Here is an 18,903-nt window from a genome sequence, read left to right as displayed (position 1 = left end):
AGCCTAACTGTAACTATTCTTAAAACCATGTGCACCACCCTTAAAAGCGCATGGTGTCATGACATTTCATGTGCACACCAGTGTGTTACGTCATCCATGCTGGCACGTAAGGGGCATCCTTTGGCATCCTCACAATCATGTTGGCAGTTGACAGGAGCAGATTAAAAATAAGTATCATGTTGCATATGCAATGTCTGGTTCCCTTTAATAATTTTGTCCCTTCCTCACTCCGTAGCTAGGAGATGCTCTGTAATGCTAGTCCCACCCTCTTTTCAATATGTCTTTAGTTCTTGTTCTGAGCACATGTAATTACTGGAGCAAGACACAATATGATTTTTTTTTTTACTATCTGTTCATCTTGGAAAATCTGCACAAGTTTTCGATTAAATCTTTCTATGATCTGCAAGATGTCATTTGGATCGAGTCACTGTCTGCCAATTCTACTGAGACTGGAAGTTACAGCTATCTTTCCATAACTGGATCAGTTATAGAGATCACACTTGCAGTGCTTAAAATGGAGAAGCAAAACAATAAGTAAACATATCTTTTTATACAGGTTAGGCAGGATAAGTAGTATGAGGGAACATTTTTATGAACTGCTATAGTGAGGCTTTCCTTGCACTTTTTAAGGCTTAACTGGCATCTGAAGTGATCATACCAACCCCCAGAGCGCTTTGGATTTTTATGACTAAGAGGCTAAATACAATTGAATCTGTACATTTTGATTTTGGAATTTTCCTCCTTGCACACCCAGCCCTTATGCAGGCAAAGGGCCAGCCTTCAATCAAGAAAGAGCTGCCTAAGGAGAATCATTCCCTCTATAATGCTTAAGAGATCCATCAGCCCACACCTTTCTTCTTCATCCTGTGCAATATAAACTTGACAATTCCCTAACTTTTTTTTGCTCTACCCCCCCCCCCCCCATTGGAAAAAAATTGCCTCACTTCTAGCCATGGTGACAACAGGATGTAAATGGAAACGTCTACAATGGGGACCCAGAGGCCAGAAAACCTGACTGATGTCCTAACCCTTCCAAACTTTATCTACAACTTAAAAAAAAATGTTTGTCTGTTGCTTCAACTTCTACTTGAAGTGGAAACAGGGTTAATCTTCAGTTTCCAAGCTTTTAGGAAGCATGTCTGCGATTCCTCAGTGGTCATTTCTGAGAAGGCAGCATTAAACAAAATAGAGAACTAGATGCAAATTTTCATTTACTTGAAAGAAAACTACTAAACACTTGCTTGAGGCAAAATATAATTATAGCGAATCTTTAATATAGATTCATTTTAAAGGGTGAATGCACTAAAATTAAAAGTAGAAACATATGCTTTATTGCTTACAGGTTGCCTAGTGGAGCCTGTAGGATTTACGCTGCCATCACTTTTTTCCTCCCGATGCTGTTCCATTGGGTGCCAAAGAGTTCCTTTTTAATTTGAAGGCGTGAAAAGGAGTTACAGCTAATATAAATGTTGAAAGGAAACTTGTAATATGTACAAAGACTCAGGCCATTTTCCTAGCACTTCCAACTTAAAGGGAAAGTACCGTGTATTTTTGTATTTTAGTGAGGGTATATTTTAACTTATCGATGCAAAGCCACTTTTTTTATGTGATCTTTAACCAGGGCCAGTGCTAGATGATTTTGTGCCCTAGGCAAGACTAGCTACTTTTGCCCCCCCCCCCCCCCCCCCAAAAAAAAAAATTAATTTTTTTTTAAATAAATAAATAAAACATATTACATCAACAAAAAATTAAACTGCTAGATTTCTTTTACTATGCAAAAATAAGTGCCATAAGATGCCACCAGCACCATTATTAAAAACAAAATCAGTGTCACGGATGGACTGTATCTGTGACAGGCAGTGGCAGGGTGACAGTTGCAGTGAGTGCAGGATAATGGATCCACACTCTGACAGATTCCAAGCTTTGGGATCGTGATGATGTCATCACTCACTGACATATTGCACAAGTGATGGATGGCCAGCCGGGTCACATTCACACAGACAGGAGACAGACATTACCTTCCTCCATAGGCACAGCTCTGCCTCCACTGATGAATGGGAAGAAAAGCGCTGGAACTCCATAGCGATCAGCAGCTGCCAGCTGGCTTGCAGTAAAGGACTGAGTCTGAGAGGAACACTGGAATACTTACCTCTTTGAAAATTAGAAACAAAGAAAACTTTTTTTTATTTTTTCAAAAAGCTAGCTTTTTTCGTTTATAATGCAATAAAATAAAAACGCAATGGTGATTAAATACCAGTAAAAGAAAGCTCTATTTGCGTGAAAAAAATGCTAAAAATTTCATATGGGTACAGTGTTGCATGACCGCGTCATTTAAAGTGCGACAGCTCTGAAAGCTGAAAATTGGCCTGGGCAGGAAGGGGGTATAAGTGTCCGGTAGGCAAGGTGTTAAAGAACTGAGTCTTTACTGTTAAAAAAAAGTACTAGGAGAGCCAATGCAGCCATGAAAGGGTTATTTTTTCTATGAAGCTTGTGTACTTTTTATCATGACAATGTTACTATGGGGATCTATTATTTCTAGTTACACCCCAAAAAAGATGGCTAGAGCACATGTCCATCAAATTAAAGGCTAAAAAATATATATAATAAAATAAAAACAACTCGCATCTTCAGAACCCTAAACCTGAAGTTGAACAACATTGCTCTAAATGGGGAAAAAAAAAATCCTTCCTGATCCCCAATAGCTGTCAGAATCACCTTGGGTCAGCGTCCTATAGTATAGTTACTTAGCCCATTGTAGGCTCTTTTGATGGTGGACATGGGGCAGCATGGGAACCCTGACCGGTCTGTGGCCACGCAGCCCCATACACCACAAACTTCGATGCCCATATTTTCTGCTTTCAGCACATCAACTTCAGGGACAGCATATTTACTTACTGCCTAATATATCCCACCAAATTCAGATGCCACTTTACCTGTCAGTGGTTATAAAATGATGGCTGATCGATGTATATATACTAAGCTATACTATGACATGGATATGTGAGAACATCCACAGACAAGTACACATACCCATCTCAGCTATCTGCAGAACTCTTGTGAACTCTGTCAGTCCGTGTCTATCTCCCCAAGGAGCAGGGAGGGAGATTTTTTTATTTTTCCATGGCAGATAATCCCATCAACAGTCTGTGTTTGGCTTCCAACACCTTCATGGTGACCACGGCTCACTGCAACGTGGATGAGGAGTACATGCTCCAGGGGGTACACTCCCATAGACATCCGCTACAGAGAAGATACATGTACTTATGTAATATAGATGAAGGGAGCCAGCTTAGTCCCACACCCTGATGAGGGAATGCACGTCATAATAAAGTGTATTTCCACTTTAGAAGCCAAATTGGGATAACACCTACTTTATATTTCTTACATGTTCCCGCTCACATGGTATATCCTCAAAAATTACTTCTACCCATTTACCTGTTGAAACATCTTTTTAAGATCTTCCCTTCTAAGGAATGTTAAAGAGGACCTTCAGCCCCCACTGAAGGTGTGAACTGATGAAAAAACTGGTGTGAAGAACGGATGAAAAAACTGGTGTGAAGAACGGATGAAAAAACTGGCGCGAAGAACGGATGAAAAAACTGGCGCGAAGAACGGATGAAAAAACTGGCGCGAAGAACGGATGAAAAAACTGGCGCGAAGAACGGATGAAAAACCGGCGTGAACTGATGAAAAACGTGGTGTGAACTGATGAAAAACTTGGTGTGACCTGATACGTTTTTTTTCTTTGAAAAACCGTGACTGAACTGATGACAAAAACTGAACGCCCGTCTGAAAGGGACCTAAAGTAGAACTAAAGGCATTTTTTTAAACTTTTGGTTAGAGATGGAGTATACCACCAGTTTTTATTGCTGTCTGTGCCCCCGTTAGGGAGATTCCCCCCTCTAGTTGTCCTGTTTACCATTATGAAAGTGAAAATAAAAAAAAAAAAGACTCCAAATTTTGGGTTGTCCCCAGAAAAGTAATGGAAGGGAAACCTTCTAATGGGGACACTAGTTGCGATGACCTGGGGATCCCCAAGGAATTCTTTTAATTTGCAGATATTTTCTCACTTCCTTTTCCGGCTATGGGACAGGAAGTGAAGGTAAATCTCCCCAATGGGACACAGCAAAAATAAATTGACAGCGGTTATAACCCTAATTTACTCTATATAAAATGGAAAAAAAAAAAGTTTTGCCTATAGTAGTTCTTTAAATAACAGAATTAACAAAAAAAAAATGTTTGGCTAATTTTAATAAAGACAAATAAAAGTAAATGGTGTGCTTTGAATGGGTATAAAGAGAGCAGATTCCAGTGGGTTACTGGTTGTTACTCGTGTGGTACAGCAATTCTTTAAGACCAAAAAGTCTGCACACAATGTACAGTTTACATTCAAACAAAATCAGATTTTTATTATGAAATATATTATGACAGCAGAGGCACAGATATGCAGTGCTATTGCTGGAGCCACCAAAGCTTTCCTCCCAGAATCCTAGAGGCTGGAGAACACCAATGACAGCAAATGAGAACACGCTGAAAGCTCAAACCACCGTTCTAGACCTCATGCAACAAAATAACCAACTTTGCAACTATACATGCCCACCCATACCTTGTTTAGCCTCTTAGAGCATACATTACTTAGGCTGGCCATAGATGATTCGAATCTCAGCCGGTTCAGCAGGAACCAGCCCAGATTCAAACTGTGTGGGGAGCGTGAATGTACCAACTGATCGATCGAATAATCAACTTGGGTCCAACCAGCCTGCCAGATTCACTTGCGATTATCTCTAGTGCCTGCTATAAGCCACTAGTGATAATTACTGTCTTCTCCTGGCAGGGACGGGTTCCACTACCCTCCTGCCAGGAGAGGAAAATTGCTCAGCAGGAGGGATTCCCCTGTCAGCACTGTGTTGATGAGGGAGCCAGGCGAATTTATTTCTTGCAACCCTAGGTTGCAGGAAAGAAATTTGCACCTTTGACCTTCCTCACTGTGATGGGAAACAGACATCACCCAATGAGGTGTCAGGCCTAGAGAAAAAACCTCCGGAAAACAGCTAATTACAAGCTTTAAATAAATATATGTAATTCTGTTCAGATCAACACATTATTGGCACTCTGCAGTATAGCTTAGCAAGTCTCACCACTAATTCCCATTTCAATATTGCCACTTCTCATTTCATCTGCCTGCCTATTGGACAATGAATCAGCAGTCCGATGCTGCTCACCTATGGTCCAATCAGCAGTCCGATGATACTCACCTACACTCCAATCAGCAAAATCGGGAAACACTGGATGCTACAAAGCTTAGAAAATGGTCATTAAAAGCCCAACTCCAAGCTTCACATTTACCACCTGGGCAGCCCCTTCTTTCTGGAAGGTCCCCCAGAGTGTTTTTTTTTATATACTTGCATTTTCCAAAGTCTTCATTCCAGTCCTGTGCTACGACAGGGTCCATGATGGGTTGTCCCTACTAATACAAAGAGCGGTGCTGAGGTGATGAGTCAGTCCCGAAATTTCTTGCATTCACAGTACAGTCCTCAGCCTTCCATATTGAGCCATACTGGGCATCATTCAACCTGGAAGACTAAGGACATCTTGTACTGTAAATAAAAGGTACTATGGGAAACAGATCTGGATTGAAAGCAAGTGTCAGAGCTGCTTCCCCCCCTTTAAACACAGGCTGGGGGACATTTTTGATAAAGGAGATATTTTTGATAAATAAAATCTAGCCTGGAGTTAGGCTGGCTGCATGGTGTGGTAAGGTATGTGGATTACCTACACAATAGGCTGAACAAAATAATGAAATAAATTAAGCTATATGTTGTACAAAGTCAGTAATTTTGTTGCCTCATCCTACAATGCAAAATTAGGTGGCACAGTGCTATAAAAGCGTATGTGAATAAATACATTGCCAACCGTATCTATGAAAATACGTAGCTCTGAATAGATCTACTTACTTTACAATGGGAGAGATTAAAAAGGATGCACACAGAATCTTGTGCAGCTCTGCATAGTAACCAATCGGCTTCTGTGTTTTGTTGTCAAAGCTTAAAGTGGTTGTAAAAGCTCAACGTTTTTATGCATTCTATGCATGAAGGTAAAAAAAACCATCTGTGTGCAGCAGTGCCCCCAGCCCCCAATACTTACCTGAGCCCCATCGAGATCCAGCGATGTGAACTGACAGCCTCAGGTGTCTCATTGGCTGAGACAGCAAGCGGGAGCTATTGTCTCCTGCTGTGGTCAAATCACAGCCAGTCAGCCAATGAGGAGAGACAGGGGGCGAGGCCAAGCCATGCTCTGTGTGCAAATGGACACACGGAGCAGCAGGTGCCCCCATAGCAAGCTGCTTGCTGTGGGGGCACCTGACAAAGGAGGAGGCAGAAGAGCTTGCGGGGGACCTGAAAAAGAGGAGTATCTGGGCTGCTCTGTGCTTAATTGAGCCCTATTTCAATCCAGCGATGTCTATGACAGCCTCGGCTGTCCCGGGTCCCAGCCTCCTCATTGACGGAGACAGCCAATGGCTCTCGCTGCTGTCAATCACAGCTAGTCAGCCAATGAGGAGAGAGGTGGCGGGGCCAAGCCACGGCTCCATGTGTGAATGGACACAGAGCAGCGGGTGCCCCCATAGCAAGCTGCTTGCTGTAAGGGCACCCGACAGGCTAGGAGAGCCTGCGGGGGACCCAAGAAAAGGAGGATCCAGGCTGCTCTGTGCAAAACCACCGCACACAGCAGCTAAGTATAGACACGTTTGTTATTTTCCCCATTGCAATCCAGCAATGTCTATGACAGCCTCGGCTGTCCTGGGTCTCTGCCTCCTCATTGACTGAGACAGCCAATAGCTCCCTCTGCTATCAATCACAGCCAGTCAGCCAATGAGGAGAGAGGTGGCAGGGCCAAGCTACGGCTCCACGTGTGAATGGACACAGAGCAGCGGGTCCCCCCATAGCAAGCTGCTTGCTGTAGGGGCACCCGACAGGCTAGGAGAGCCTGTGGGGGACCCAAGAAAAGGAGGAACTAGGCTGCTCTGTGTAAAATCACTGCACACACCAGCTAAGTATAGACATGTTTGTTATTTTCTAAAAAAGGAAAAAAAAATTACCTGTTAGAAAGCGCTTTAATTGAACAAGCTGAAGTTAAACTCCAACTGCACAGCTGCAGGAGGTTCTGTGTGCGGCAGTTTTAGTAAATCTCCCCCAATGCATACCAAAAATGTTCATAAATTGTCTGAAGTTGAATGATGACCATCTCAAAAGTGACAGGCCATCCAGAAGTGCAACCATAGGCTTTTACAGTGTTACAGCACACATACAATGCACAGGCATGGCATTAGGATTGGTGTTTCCTCACATCGGACTCCCCTTGGATAAAGAGAAAGGACTAATGAACAGGACAGAGCACTCTGTACACCTCAAGGCTACGGATAGGACTGTTTCACTGCAGGGCCCCAGTCATTAGGCTGGGCTTTTCTCCCGCCACGGAGTGGACACGTTAATAGCTGCTCTGCATGATGACCAAACTGTAGGGCGGATTTTTTGTTTTTATTGATTTGTGTGCGTAAAAGTTGGTTTTGAATGTTCGAGGGAGTCTCAGCGGTAGAGAAAGTCGGCCTGGATGTTTGCGCCGATCTCAGCTTCCCACTTGTCACCATTATTTAGGAGCTTCTCTTTGTTGTACAGGAGTTCCTCGTGTGTCTCTGTGCTGAACTCAAAGTTGGGACCCTGCAAGAAACGGGGAAAAACGATTCAGTCCCACTGCTGGCTGTCTTTTAACTACGATTCAATCAGGATATCAAGATGATATTAGAACTGCGATAAAAGTTGAACTCCAGGCAAATCTGAAAATAAACCAAATAATACTTGAACAGTCGCTCTGTGCTGAATCTCATACGTAGTATGAGATCCGCTTTTCCAGGATGGGGACGTGCACAGGCCTGCCACCCTGGCTGTGCTGTGATTCAGCACCGCACAAGCCGATCAGTGGGTCCCAGCCAATGATTGATGGCCGGGATTTGCTGATCGGCTCAGCGAATCACAGAACAGTGCCAAGTGTTGATAAACAATACTGAGGCTCTACACTGAGAAGCGATCTTGCGGTTTTTGCTGCAGGGAAACAAAAAAACATGATTATTTAGTAAAAGCAGAACAAAGTTCACTCAAACAATTTTAGGCACACGGATAACCCCTTGATCACCCCCTAGATGTTAACCGCTTCCCATCCAGTGTCATTAGTACAGTGACAGTGACTAGTATTAGCACTGATCACAGTATCTACTGATCACAGTGATCTATTGGTACTCAGGCTGTGATGTAGCGGTGGTCCTCTTTTGTTGGATATGTCGGCACTTTACCCGTTCCCTTTGATTTGGTTCCAATGTGTTTTTTGGGGTGACCCAGTGTGAGAATTCTGAGGGTTTCCTCTGTTCTCCCCACGACTTGTAAACATCTAACCCAGGATGCCGTGAGGTGCTGGTAGTGGACACACTAACAAGAGAATTTTCTATCTTCTGTAATTTTGTCGATTAAACTTAAAAGGAATTGGATGAAAGTTTCCTAGCCATTCCTTTTCTCCAGCTTACCATTGAGAAAAGACTTCTGAAACGCGTTGGGTTTTCCAGCTGAAGAAAACTCACCGTTCTCTCCTCTCTATACCATCTTGAAGAAGGAGGTTATATCTTCACAGCAAGTCAGCATGTTCCTTTGTAACCACCTTTATATGTTTATTTTAGGGGTTTGTACAATAAGTTGATCAAGTTTTTTTTTTCAATAAAATGTATTTGTTTATATAAATTTGTGTAAGTCACATGAAAAGTCCCAATACATTTATGGGGAAAAGTTTTTGTTCTGATCACAGCAATAGTGGCACTACTGATGTCAGCGTCAGCTAGTGTACCGACAAGCCAGCATCAGATTGTCTGCCACACTATCAGAGTCCCACTATAAGACGCTGATCACCACTATTACCAGCATAAGTCGCTGATCACCACCAGTATAAGTTGCTGATCACCGCTGATCACCAGTATAAGTCGCTGATCACCGCTGATCACCAGTATAAGTCGCTGATCACCAGTATAAGTCGCTGATCACCGCTGATCACCAGTATAAGTCGCTGATCACCAGTATAAGTCGCTGATCACCAGTATAAGTCGCTGATCACCGCCATCACCAGTATAAGTCGCTGATCACCGCTGATTACCAGTATAAGTCGCTGATCACCGCTGATTACCAGTATAAGTCGCTGATCACCGCTGATTACCAGTATAAGTCGCTGATCACCACCATTACCAGTATAAGTCGCTGATCACCACCATTACCAGTATAAAAAAAAAATAAATAAAAATTATTACATTTTTATTGGATGTGTCTTATAGCAGAAATGAAAAAATATGTTTCTTCAAAAGTTTTCGGTCTTTTTTCGTTGACATAAAAAAATAAATGAAAACCCAGTGATCAAATACCATCAAAAGAATGCTCTATTTGTATGACAAAATTGATATAAATTTCATTTGGGTACAGTGTTGCATGACCGCTCAATTGGCAGTTCAAGTAGCCCAGTGCCATATAGCAAAAGAAATGGCCTGGTGATGAAGGGGGTAAAATCTTGGAGGGCAAGTGGTTAAATACCACTTGTAAGTATCTGAATTTATCAGTCTCCTGTAATCATGAGCACAGCAGCACTTAAGCGGGGAGAATACAGTGCTAGTAGCGAATCAGGCTCTGCTGCAAATACCATCTACTGACAAGAGGAGTCAATGAAGCATACTGTTGACCAATCAGAATGCCAGGGGTGTGTTCTTGACCAAACTTTGCAGAAGATAAGGGCTCCATTGAAAAGGTAGGTTTGTCATAATGTGCTAGTTCTGTATGTGGTGCATATCAGCACATTATGGCAGTCTTTGTCCAGTAAGGGAAGCAATGACAGCCCTTCACGCTTCTCCCAAAACAGGTTCACTGTAGAAAATGTGCACACATCAGTGGTTCATATAGTGAACTCGGTGTAGTTATTCACCCTGAGGTCATCACAGAGGACAAGGGGGCACTCTAAGTCTGGAGGAAAAGAAATTTAATCTCCAAACACAGAAAGGTTTCTTCACAGTAAGAGCTGTGAAAATGTGGAATAGACTCCCTCAAGAGTTGGTTCTGGCCAGCTCAGTGGATTGCTTCAAAAAAAAAAAAAGCCTGGATTGTTTCCTAGATACACAGAATATAACTGCATATAACATTTATAGGTAAAGTTGATCCATGGAATATCCGATTGCTTCTCAGGGGATCAGGAAGGAATTTTTTACCCTGCAGGAGCAAATTGGATCATGCTTTCCTGGGGTTTTTTTTTGCCTTCCTTTGGATCAACTGTGGGTATAGGATTATAACTTTTTTTATGGTTGAACTGGATGGACTTTTGTCTTTTTTCAGCCAGACCAACTATATAACATCATGGAAACTCACTGCAGTTTTGCAGGAAACTACCAGGGATAGTGGGGTACACTAGCACTCTAATCTGTTCTACAGTTTTGTTCATTAAGTAGCAATCAACAATGCCTGACCAAGAAATACAAGTTTTCTTCAAAGATAGGCTCTGAAACAATACAAAAAAAAAAAAACCAAACTTCACTTTCCTCTTCCCTGCACTCCCTTCTCTACTGACAATACAGAGGGGCCATCTAGTGGCCAAACAGAAAACACTTCCTTGGTTGCTAAGCATTTTAAAAAAGGATAAAGTTCACCTTTTGAACAAACATATATAAATGCACTATTTTTTTTTTTTGCAAGTAAAAATGTGCAATATATATATATATATTTTTTTTTTTTTTTTTTTTCTTCCAGAGATCAGTAGATTGCGGGTACTATCTCAGGCTCTTGTAGACTCTCAGCAGAGTTGTCTGCCTGTACCTCCTGTACTTCCTACAGACAGGCGGTTACTTCAGAACAGGAAGATCAATGGACTACGAGTGAGCTCACCAGCACCCTTTTAGTTCATTGGGAACTTCAAGCAGTCAGCCACAGTGGCTGATGCTACTTGTAGGCATTCATGCGTCCTGTGAATGAAAAACGTGGCTGTGTGGACTGCGCACCGCATGGCTGCACGGTTTTCAGGTTGTGACAGTGGGTGTGGGGAAAAGAACCCTAGCCTGCTGTCATGAAGGGGGGGGGGGGCCTGCTGGAACATGTTACATGTTCCATACTAAAAACTTGAAAACTGGTGGAACATGTAACCTGTTCCACCTGGGTACCGGCTGGAGATTCCCCATTTTTTATAGCACGAAAAATAAAAACCACAGAGGTGATCAAAAAAAGACAAATTTCATTGGGTGCAGTAGTGCATGACCATGCAATTGTCAGTTAAAGTAAAGTAGCGCCGTATCGCAAAAAATGGACGGGTCAGGAGGGGGGGGGGAGATGTGTGGAAATCCTCTGGAGGGCAAGTGGTTAAAGTAGAATTCCAGTCTCGTCCTAACCAGTCTTTACAATGTCTACCCCTTTCCCTAACAGCTATGCTGATTAACCTTTGTGAGAAAGATGTATATACACTCACCGGCTACTTTATTAGGTATACCTGTTCAATTGCTTGGTAACACAAATTGCTCATCAGCCAATCACATGGCAGCAACTCAATGCATTTTAGGCATCTAGATGTGGTGAAGTAGACTTGAAGTTCAAACCGAGCATCAGAATGGGGAAGAAAGGGAAATTAAGAGACTCTGAACGTGGCATGGTTGTTGGTGCCAGACGGGCTGGTCTGAATATTTAAAAAAACTGCTGATCTACTGGGATTTTCACGCACAACCATCTTTAGGTTTACAGAGAATGGTCCGAAACAGAGAAAATCTCCAGTGAGTGGCAGTTGTGTGGATGAAAATGCCTCGATGAGAGGTCACAGGAGAATGGGCAGATTGGTTCGATAGGATAGAAAGGCAACAGTAACTCATTCAATATGGACCAAAATCTCTGAGGAAGATTTCCATCACCTTGTTGAATCTATGCCATGCAGAATGAATGCAGTTCTGAAGGCAAAAGGGGGTCCAACCCGGTACTAGCAAGGTGTACCCAATAAAGTGGCCAGTGACCTTAGTTACCCACTCTCAGCCAACTTTGGTCTGGTTACGTGATCCCCTGTGCTAGCAGCAGCTGCAGGGGAGACGAGGAAGCACTTAAGAGTGCCTAGGAGCGGTGACATCACTCAGATTCCCAAGTCCCAGTTATCAGCGCTCCCTCTTCTCCCCTGCAGGTACTGCTGGCTGACACAGAGGAGCCAGATCATGTGACTGGACCAGAGCGGGCTGAAATTAGGCAAGTATAGACATCTTTCTCTAGGTTAGCCAGCATAGGTGTTATGAGGGGGGAGGGGACTAGTTAGGTTTGGGCTGGAATTCTACTTTAAACAAAACTTGGTTATAGATTTATAAAAAAATAAAATAAAACAGAATTGGAAAAAAAAAAAAAGAAGGTGTGTAATGGTGTCAGATGCAGATCGATTTAGACTTTCAAAAAGAAGGTTTTAACTTTATCTCTGCATCTTGGGTTCGGAGTGCTGATCTATATCCGGCATCATTTTATTTTGTGTCTATGGTTTCCTTAATTCTAGTTCCTGACACACACCTCCTCCCTCCATTTGGGGTGGGAAAGAACCTCCAAACCCTGATTACAGGAACTTTGGTTGAAGGACTGAAGGTGTTATCCCTTCTGCATGCGAGTCCAGAGAAGAACAGAAAACAGACAGCACCCGGCTATGAGAGTGTGAAGCAGTAGACAAGGAGCAAAAGGATTGACTGCTTGTAATGGAGACAGCTAAATCGCTGGTGACCTGAGGGCCTTTGGGACCCCTAGGGCAGTCAGGGACTTTAAACCTGCATGGGACAAGGTTGATGTGGGTGGTGGACCATAGCTGTACATTGAGCCACATGCATATAGACTACTCCAAAAGACATGCTGGTAGGTTAATTGGCTCCTGTCTAAATTGGCCCTAGTATGTGTATGCATTAATGTAAGTTAGGGACCATAGATTATATGCCCCTTGAGGGTTAGGGACTGATGTGAATGTACAATATATATGTAAAGTGCTGCGTAAATTGACGGCGCTATATAAGTACCTGAAATAAATAAATATTTGTTTTTCTTTTTTTTTTAAGCTGAAGAAAGCTACCAGTTTGTAAAGAAATAGACTAATCGCTTTTACCACTGCGCTTGGCTAATGATCTCAGTCCTCCAGGTCACAGTACCTATAATCAGTCCAGCCTCAACAAAAATTTTTCTTTTTAAATAGTGATTCCCACCACTATCACCTGTTCTAACAGCTGTGCTGAGCAGCTAAAAAGTTAGCCTTGGTGTACAAAAAAAAAAACTTCAGCGCAACAAATAACTCCTCAAATTCCTGTGTAAACCAGTGCTGCTGCTACTTACATGCTTTTCCACACACAAAATAGAGGTCATAAAAAAGTGCAGCGCATATATATCTATGACCTCATATGAATTAAAGCATCCAAACCATGTGATTATGCAACAACGGTGAATACACTGAATTTTTGAAACTTAAGTTGTATTCACCGTTGTTGAATGATCACATGATTTGGATGCTTTAATTCATATATGAGGTTATATGCGTGGCATTTTTTTATGACATAAAAATTTTGCATACTCTTTTCTTCAATGCAAACCAGCCAGCCTTAAACGCAGGCTGTGCCATTCTCTATTATAGCCTGCATCTATTCCTCTTGCCTGCAAGTGTACAATCCAAATGCACATGCCTGATGAAGGGGTCCTGCGAGACTCCAAAACGACGCCTTGCTGTAACTATGTGATCGTTCATTAAAACTTTTGAACCCATATTGGTGATCCTTGGTGTGCTGGTGACAGTCTCTCTTGCTATTCCTCTTGCCTATTACAAAAGATGATCAGCAGTAAACCTCTTTACAGCTCAGGGCCACCACGGCTTTTACCTCCACAATGGCATCCACGGGACAGGCTTCCTGGCAAAACCCGCAATAGATACACTTAGTCATGTCAATGTCATATCTCGTGGTCCTGCGGCTCCCATCTGCACGAGGCTCTGCCTCAATCGTGATGGCCTGGAGAAACAAAAACCATTTGTGTGATAGAATTAGTAAACCAGTACACATATAACCAGGTGTGCTTTGTTACTGGAGTACGACCAGTGAAAATACACATTTTCTGCTCCTTGTCAGCAAGTGTTTCACACATTCACTTGTTACTCTTATATAGACAGATGTAGACTGTTTAACCCTTTTGTAACCAGAGGTCTATAAAGTCTAGATACCAGCCCATATGTTTTGATCAATTTATAACTTTAGAATTAAACGGTCTACCTAAATAATTTTTACTTGGGTTAAGGACATAGAATACTTTTATTTAGTACATTGTTTAAATGTCCCTTCTTATGTTTTTATTACAAGCTGTTTACATAATTGGGAAGCAGAGTTGTTCCTGATCATTGTCAGTAACCGTGCAGACATGGAACTAGGAACTCATAGTTCCAAACTACAGGTTGTGAAGCGTAAATGTAAAATATTAAAGTGGATTTAAAAAGGTAGGTTTTTTCACCTTCATGTATTCTATGCATGAATGTAAAAAACATTCTGTGTGCAGTTCCCCCCCCCCCCCCTCAACATCCCAAAATACTTTAAAATGAGAGAAAAAAAATGCGCTAGGTCTCCATAGGATGTCAAAAAACATAGAAGATAGCACAATACCATACTATATAGTATAATAAACATCACAAAACAATAGTGCAATGCTAAAAAATGCTTATCTGAGCCCATCTTGATCCAGCAATGTGCACAAGAGCAGCAACGCTCTCTGCTCATTGAACAGGCACAAGCAGGAGCCATTGGATCTTGTCATTGTCAATCACAGCCAGTGAGCAGAGAAAAGGGAGGGGGCTCAGCCAGTTCTGTGTGTCAAAGAACACACAAAGCCAGCTTGGGAACGAGCATGCACAAGTGCCCCCATAGCAAGCTGCTTGCTATGGGGGCACTTGACAGGGGGTTGAAGCCAGGAGCATCAGCAGAAGAACCGAAAATAGGAGTATCAGGGCTGTTCTGGGCAAAAACATTGCAGGTAAGTACAACATGTTTGTTACTTTAAGCAAAAAAAAAAAAAACAAAAAACAACCACACACAACCTTTACAATCGCTTTAGGATTTCTAGATATGCGCAGTGTGGACTGGATTTGTACAATTCCAAAGTGCAGCGTGCACTGGATGGGTGCAGCGTGACATGCAGTGCGCACTGGTTATGTGCAATTACATCATGCAGTGGTCACTGGATTTGTGGATTTTGTGGAGTGCGAAGTGCAGCATGTATTGGATAGGTTGCTTAAGCAATTGCGATGTGCAGCACACACTGGATTTGTGCAATTCCAACATGCAGCGTGCACTGAAAGTATACAGTGCAGCGTGAAGTGCGCACTCTACATCTCACTGGATTTCAAAAGTCCACAATGCGCATCTCGGTGCAGACTTGTAAAGCCCAGTGAGAGGAGTGCACACTGTATAAACCTTTTGCAAATGTGTAGTGCAAACTGCAATCCAGAGCAGTATTTACATCTACAAAAATAAAACATGGTTTTGGCAGATTAGGGTTCTAGCCAACAAACAGGGACAAAATAACAAAAGCAGGCACTCCTAAATTAACTATACCCCAGAAACATGTATAATGGAGATAAATCCTCTGAGCTGGGTGGACAAGTCTATATAGTTGTACATTAGGCAATGTTCGAGATCAGGGGTCTCCTAACTTTCTAAACAAAGGGCCAGTTCACTGTCCTTCAAACTTTAGGGGGGGGGGCGGGCAGACTAGTGCCAGTGGGAGTAGAAAATGTTCTGGAGTCCAGTGAGAGTAAACAATGCCTTTTCTTTGGTGTCAGTGGAAGGAATAGTGCCCCATCACTGGTATCATAGTTAGTCTGGTTGAAAAAAGACAAAAGTCCATCCAGTTCGACCATTAAAAGAAAAAACAAAAAACAAAAAGTTATAATCCTACACCCACAGTCCAAATCCTACACCCACAGTCCAGAGGAAGGCAAAAAAAAACAGCAAAGCATGATCCAATTTGCTCCTGCAGGAGGAAAAAAAAAATTTCCTTCCTGATCTCCCGAGAGGCAATCAGATATTCCCTGGATCAACTTTACCTATAAATGTTAGTATCCAGTTATAAATCTGTGTATCTAAGAAATAATCCAAGACTTTTTTAAAGCAATCTACTGAGCTAGACAGAACCAACTCTTGAGGGAGTCTATTCCACATTTTCACAGCTCTCACTGTGAAGAAACCTTTCCGTGTTTGGAGATTACATTTCTTTTCCTCCAGATGTAAAGAGTGCCCCCTTGTCCTCTGTGATGACCTCAGGCTGAATAACTGTACACCGAGTTCACTATATGGACCACTGATGTATTTATACACGGAGATCCTATCCCCCCTTATGCGTTATACACGGAGATCCTATCCCCCCTTATGCGTTATACACGGAGATCCTATCCCCCCTTATGCGTTATACACGGAGATCCTATCCCCCCTTATGCGTTATACACGGAGATCCTATCCCCCCCGTATGCGTTATACACGGAGATCCTATCCCCCCCGTATGCGTTATACACGGAGATCCTATCCCCCCCGTATGCGTTATACACGGAGATCCTATCCCCCCCGTATGCGTTATACACGGAGATCCTATCCCCCCCGTATGCGTTATACACGGAGATCCTATCCCCCCCGTATGCCTTATACACGGAGATCCTATCCCCCCCGTATGCATTATACACGGAGATCCTATCCCCCCCGTATGCATTATACACGGAGATCCTATCCCCCCCGTATGCATTATACACGGAGATCCTATCCCCCCCGTATGCATTATACACTGCTGCGTTGAAGGAGTGCATAGAAGAAGCAGTTAAACACAGCAGTTGAACTAAAGCAGGAGAACTTAAGCAGCAGGAAGACACAACAACAGCAAGAAACTCTACTGCCTGCTGGACAGACTGCAACCTGGGAAACATCTCTTACATGCCTGAGTCCCACTCCGTGTACCTTTATATAATACGTCCCCTCTTCTCCTTTTCATATTACTATCCTCTGTTCCCAAATCTAATTTCTTTACCCCTCTGCTCCACCCCAAAACTTATACATCTCCCCCTCATTGCTATCATCTCCCTACTACTGCTCTCATCACCTCCTGCTGACCCAAACACCAGGACTGGAAGGCATGTGCACTCGTGTCTCCCATGTTACTTTCTTCACCCTTCTTCTCTTAACCTCTGGGGATATCTCCGCTCCTGAGGGGCCACCGCCCCCGTCGGTACCCTCACCAGCCGCTCCCGAGGTCCTGCCATCGCCCAGGAGGAGTACTGGGCGCCCTGTCCCCTGCGGCCTTCCGCTGTCTCTAAGCCTCGCTACTGCCCAACGCCCGAACCAGGACGCCACCATCCGCAGCAGTGAGAAGGGGAGCTACCACCACCGCCTCCCCTACCTACAGCTGCCACAGTGAGAGGAGAAGCAGTAACCACCCCCACCAAGAGGGCAAACCACCACTACCAGATCTGATTCCCTGCTCCCCACTGTGTATCACATAGCTGTGCCCCTGCCACCGCACAGCCCCGAGCCCCGTCCAATCCGGCGGAGCTTGCTGCGCAGCCTCCTACACCCACTGACGCCAGGCCCCTTAGCATCCTCAGTCGCTGGCCCGCAGCATCCACATGCACTGGCCCACAACACCCACTGACGCCGGGCCCTACTGCGCCTACCACCACCTAGCCCACTCCACCTCCAGACGCTGGGCCTTCAGCACCTCCACTCATACAAACCCCCTGCTCAACTTGACCTAAAGACTTGAACCCTTGTTGAAAGCCACAACGGGAGACTCCTCTGCACCCCAGACTTTCACCACTCAAGCGCCCCTGGAAACCGTCCATCCACACTTGATCCCCTCCCCCTTCTACCCTAAACTCCAGCCACCAGAAGACATATCGACGAGATACGCCTCTGCCCGCTGGACTATCGACAACCAAGCCTCCGACCACTCCTATCCGCCCTCCCGGGCACCTCCCCAAAATGCCTCTTCCACTCCTTCTCATTTACCTCTCCTCCGTTCCCAAAATCCATTCACTATATCCCTCTGCTCCTCCCAAACAATTGTATATTGTGTCCTCAATGCTTCCTTCACCCCTCTACGGCACCCACCACCTCCTCCTATTACTCCACTCTCCCACTGACCCGAACACCTCCACTAGGAGTTTCTCACGCTTCTGCACATCCCGCTCCCATGCCACCTTGCTCACCCTTCTCCACCTAACCGCGGGGGACATCTCCCCGAATCCTGGCCCTCCACCACCTCCCTCACCCACACTACACCCTCCCGTCTCCATGTCCTGCCGCAACCCCCGCAACTTAATCTGTCCCCCTGCTCCCTAAAATCTCCCCTCCGTTTTCATGTGCACTCCTGAACCCCCGATCGGTGTGCAACAAGCTTACCGCCATCCACGACCTCTGTTTCCCGCTCCCTCAACCTCCTAGCGATTACGGAAACCTGGATCCAGGCCACTGACTCTACCTCCCCTGCTGCACTCTCCTACGGAGGTCTCACCTGGACCCACTCACCCAGGCCCAACGGTCGTAAAGGTGGTGGGGTTGGTCTGCTCCTGTCACCGCAGATCACCTTCCGAGTCCTCCCAAACCCCCCCTCCCTATCCTCCTCCTTCGAGGCCCACTGCGTCCGACTATTCTCCCCAACCCCCCTGAAGATTGCTGTGATATACCGGCCTCCTGGATCCATATCCCGCTTCCTGGATGACTTTTCCTCCTGGCTACCCTTCTTCCTCTCCTCTGAGCTACCCACCATCATCCTTGGGGATTTCAACATCCCTGTCAACCTCGACAACCCGGACACATCCCATCTCCTC

General features: G+C 44.2%; 1 protein-coding gene across 1 annotated transcript in view; it reads right to left on the bottom strand.

The window, feature by feature from the left end:
- Positions 1-4,382: 4,382 nt before the first annotated feature.
- NDUFS8 (NADH:ubiquinone oxidoreductase core subunit S8) overlaps positions 4,383-18,903 on the bottom strand; it is a 30,495-nt gene continuing 15,974 nt past the window's right edge. The window contains exons 6-7 of the mRNA XM_089683705.1: positions 13,928-14,056; positions 4,383-7,715 (exon numbers count right to left, since the gene is read on the bottom strand). Coding sequence (XP_089539831.1) covers positions 7,584-7,715; positions 13,928-14,056 — 261 coding nt within the window. The 3' untranslated portion in view covers positions 4,383-7,583. The remainder of the gene's footprint in view (positions 7,716-13,927; positions 14,057-18,903) is intronic.

The sequence above is a fragment of the Staurois parvus genome, unplaced genomic scaffold (assembly GCF_062004578.1).
Source record: "Staurois parvus isolate SC_StPar_1 unplaced genomic scaffold, SC_StPar_1.0 ptg000320l, whole genome shotgun sequence".
In the NCBI taxonomy this organism is placed as follows: Eukaryota; Metazoa; Chordata; class Amphibia; order Anura; family Ranidae; genus Staurois; species Staurois parvus.
This window is presented reverse-complemented; position numbering and strand designations above follow the sequence as displayed.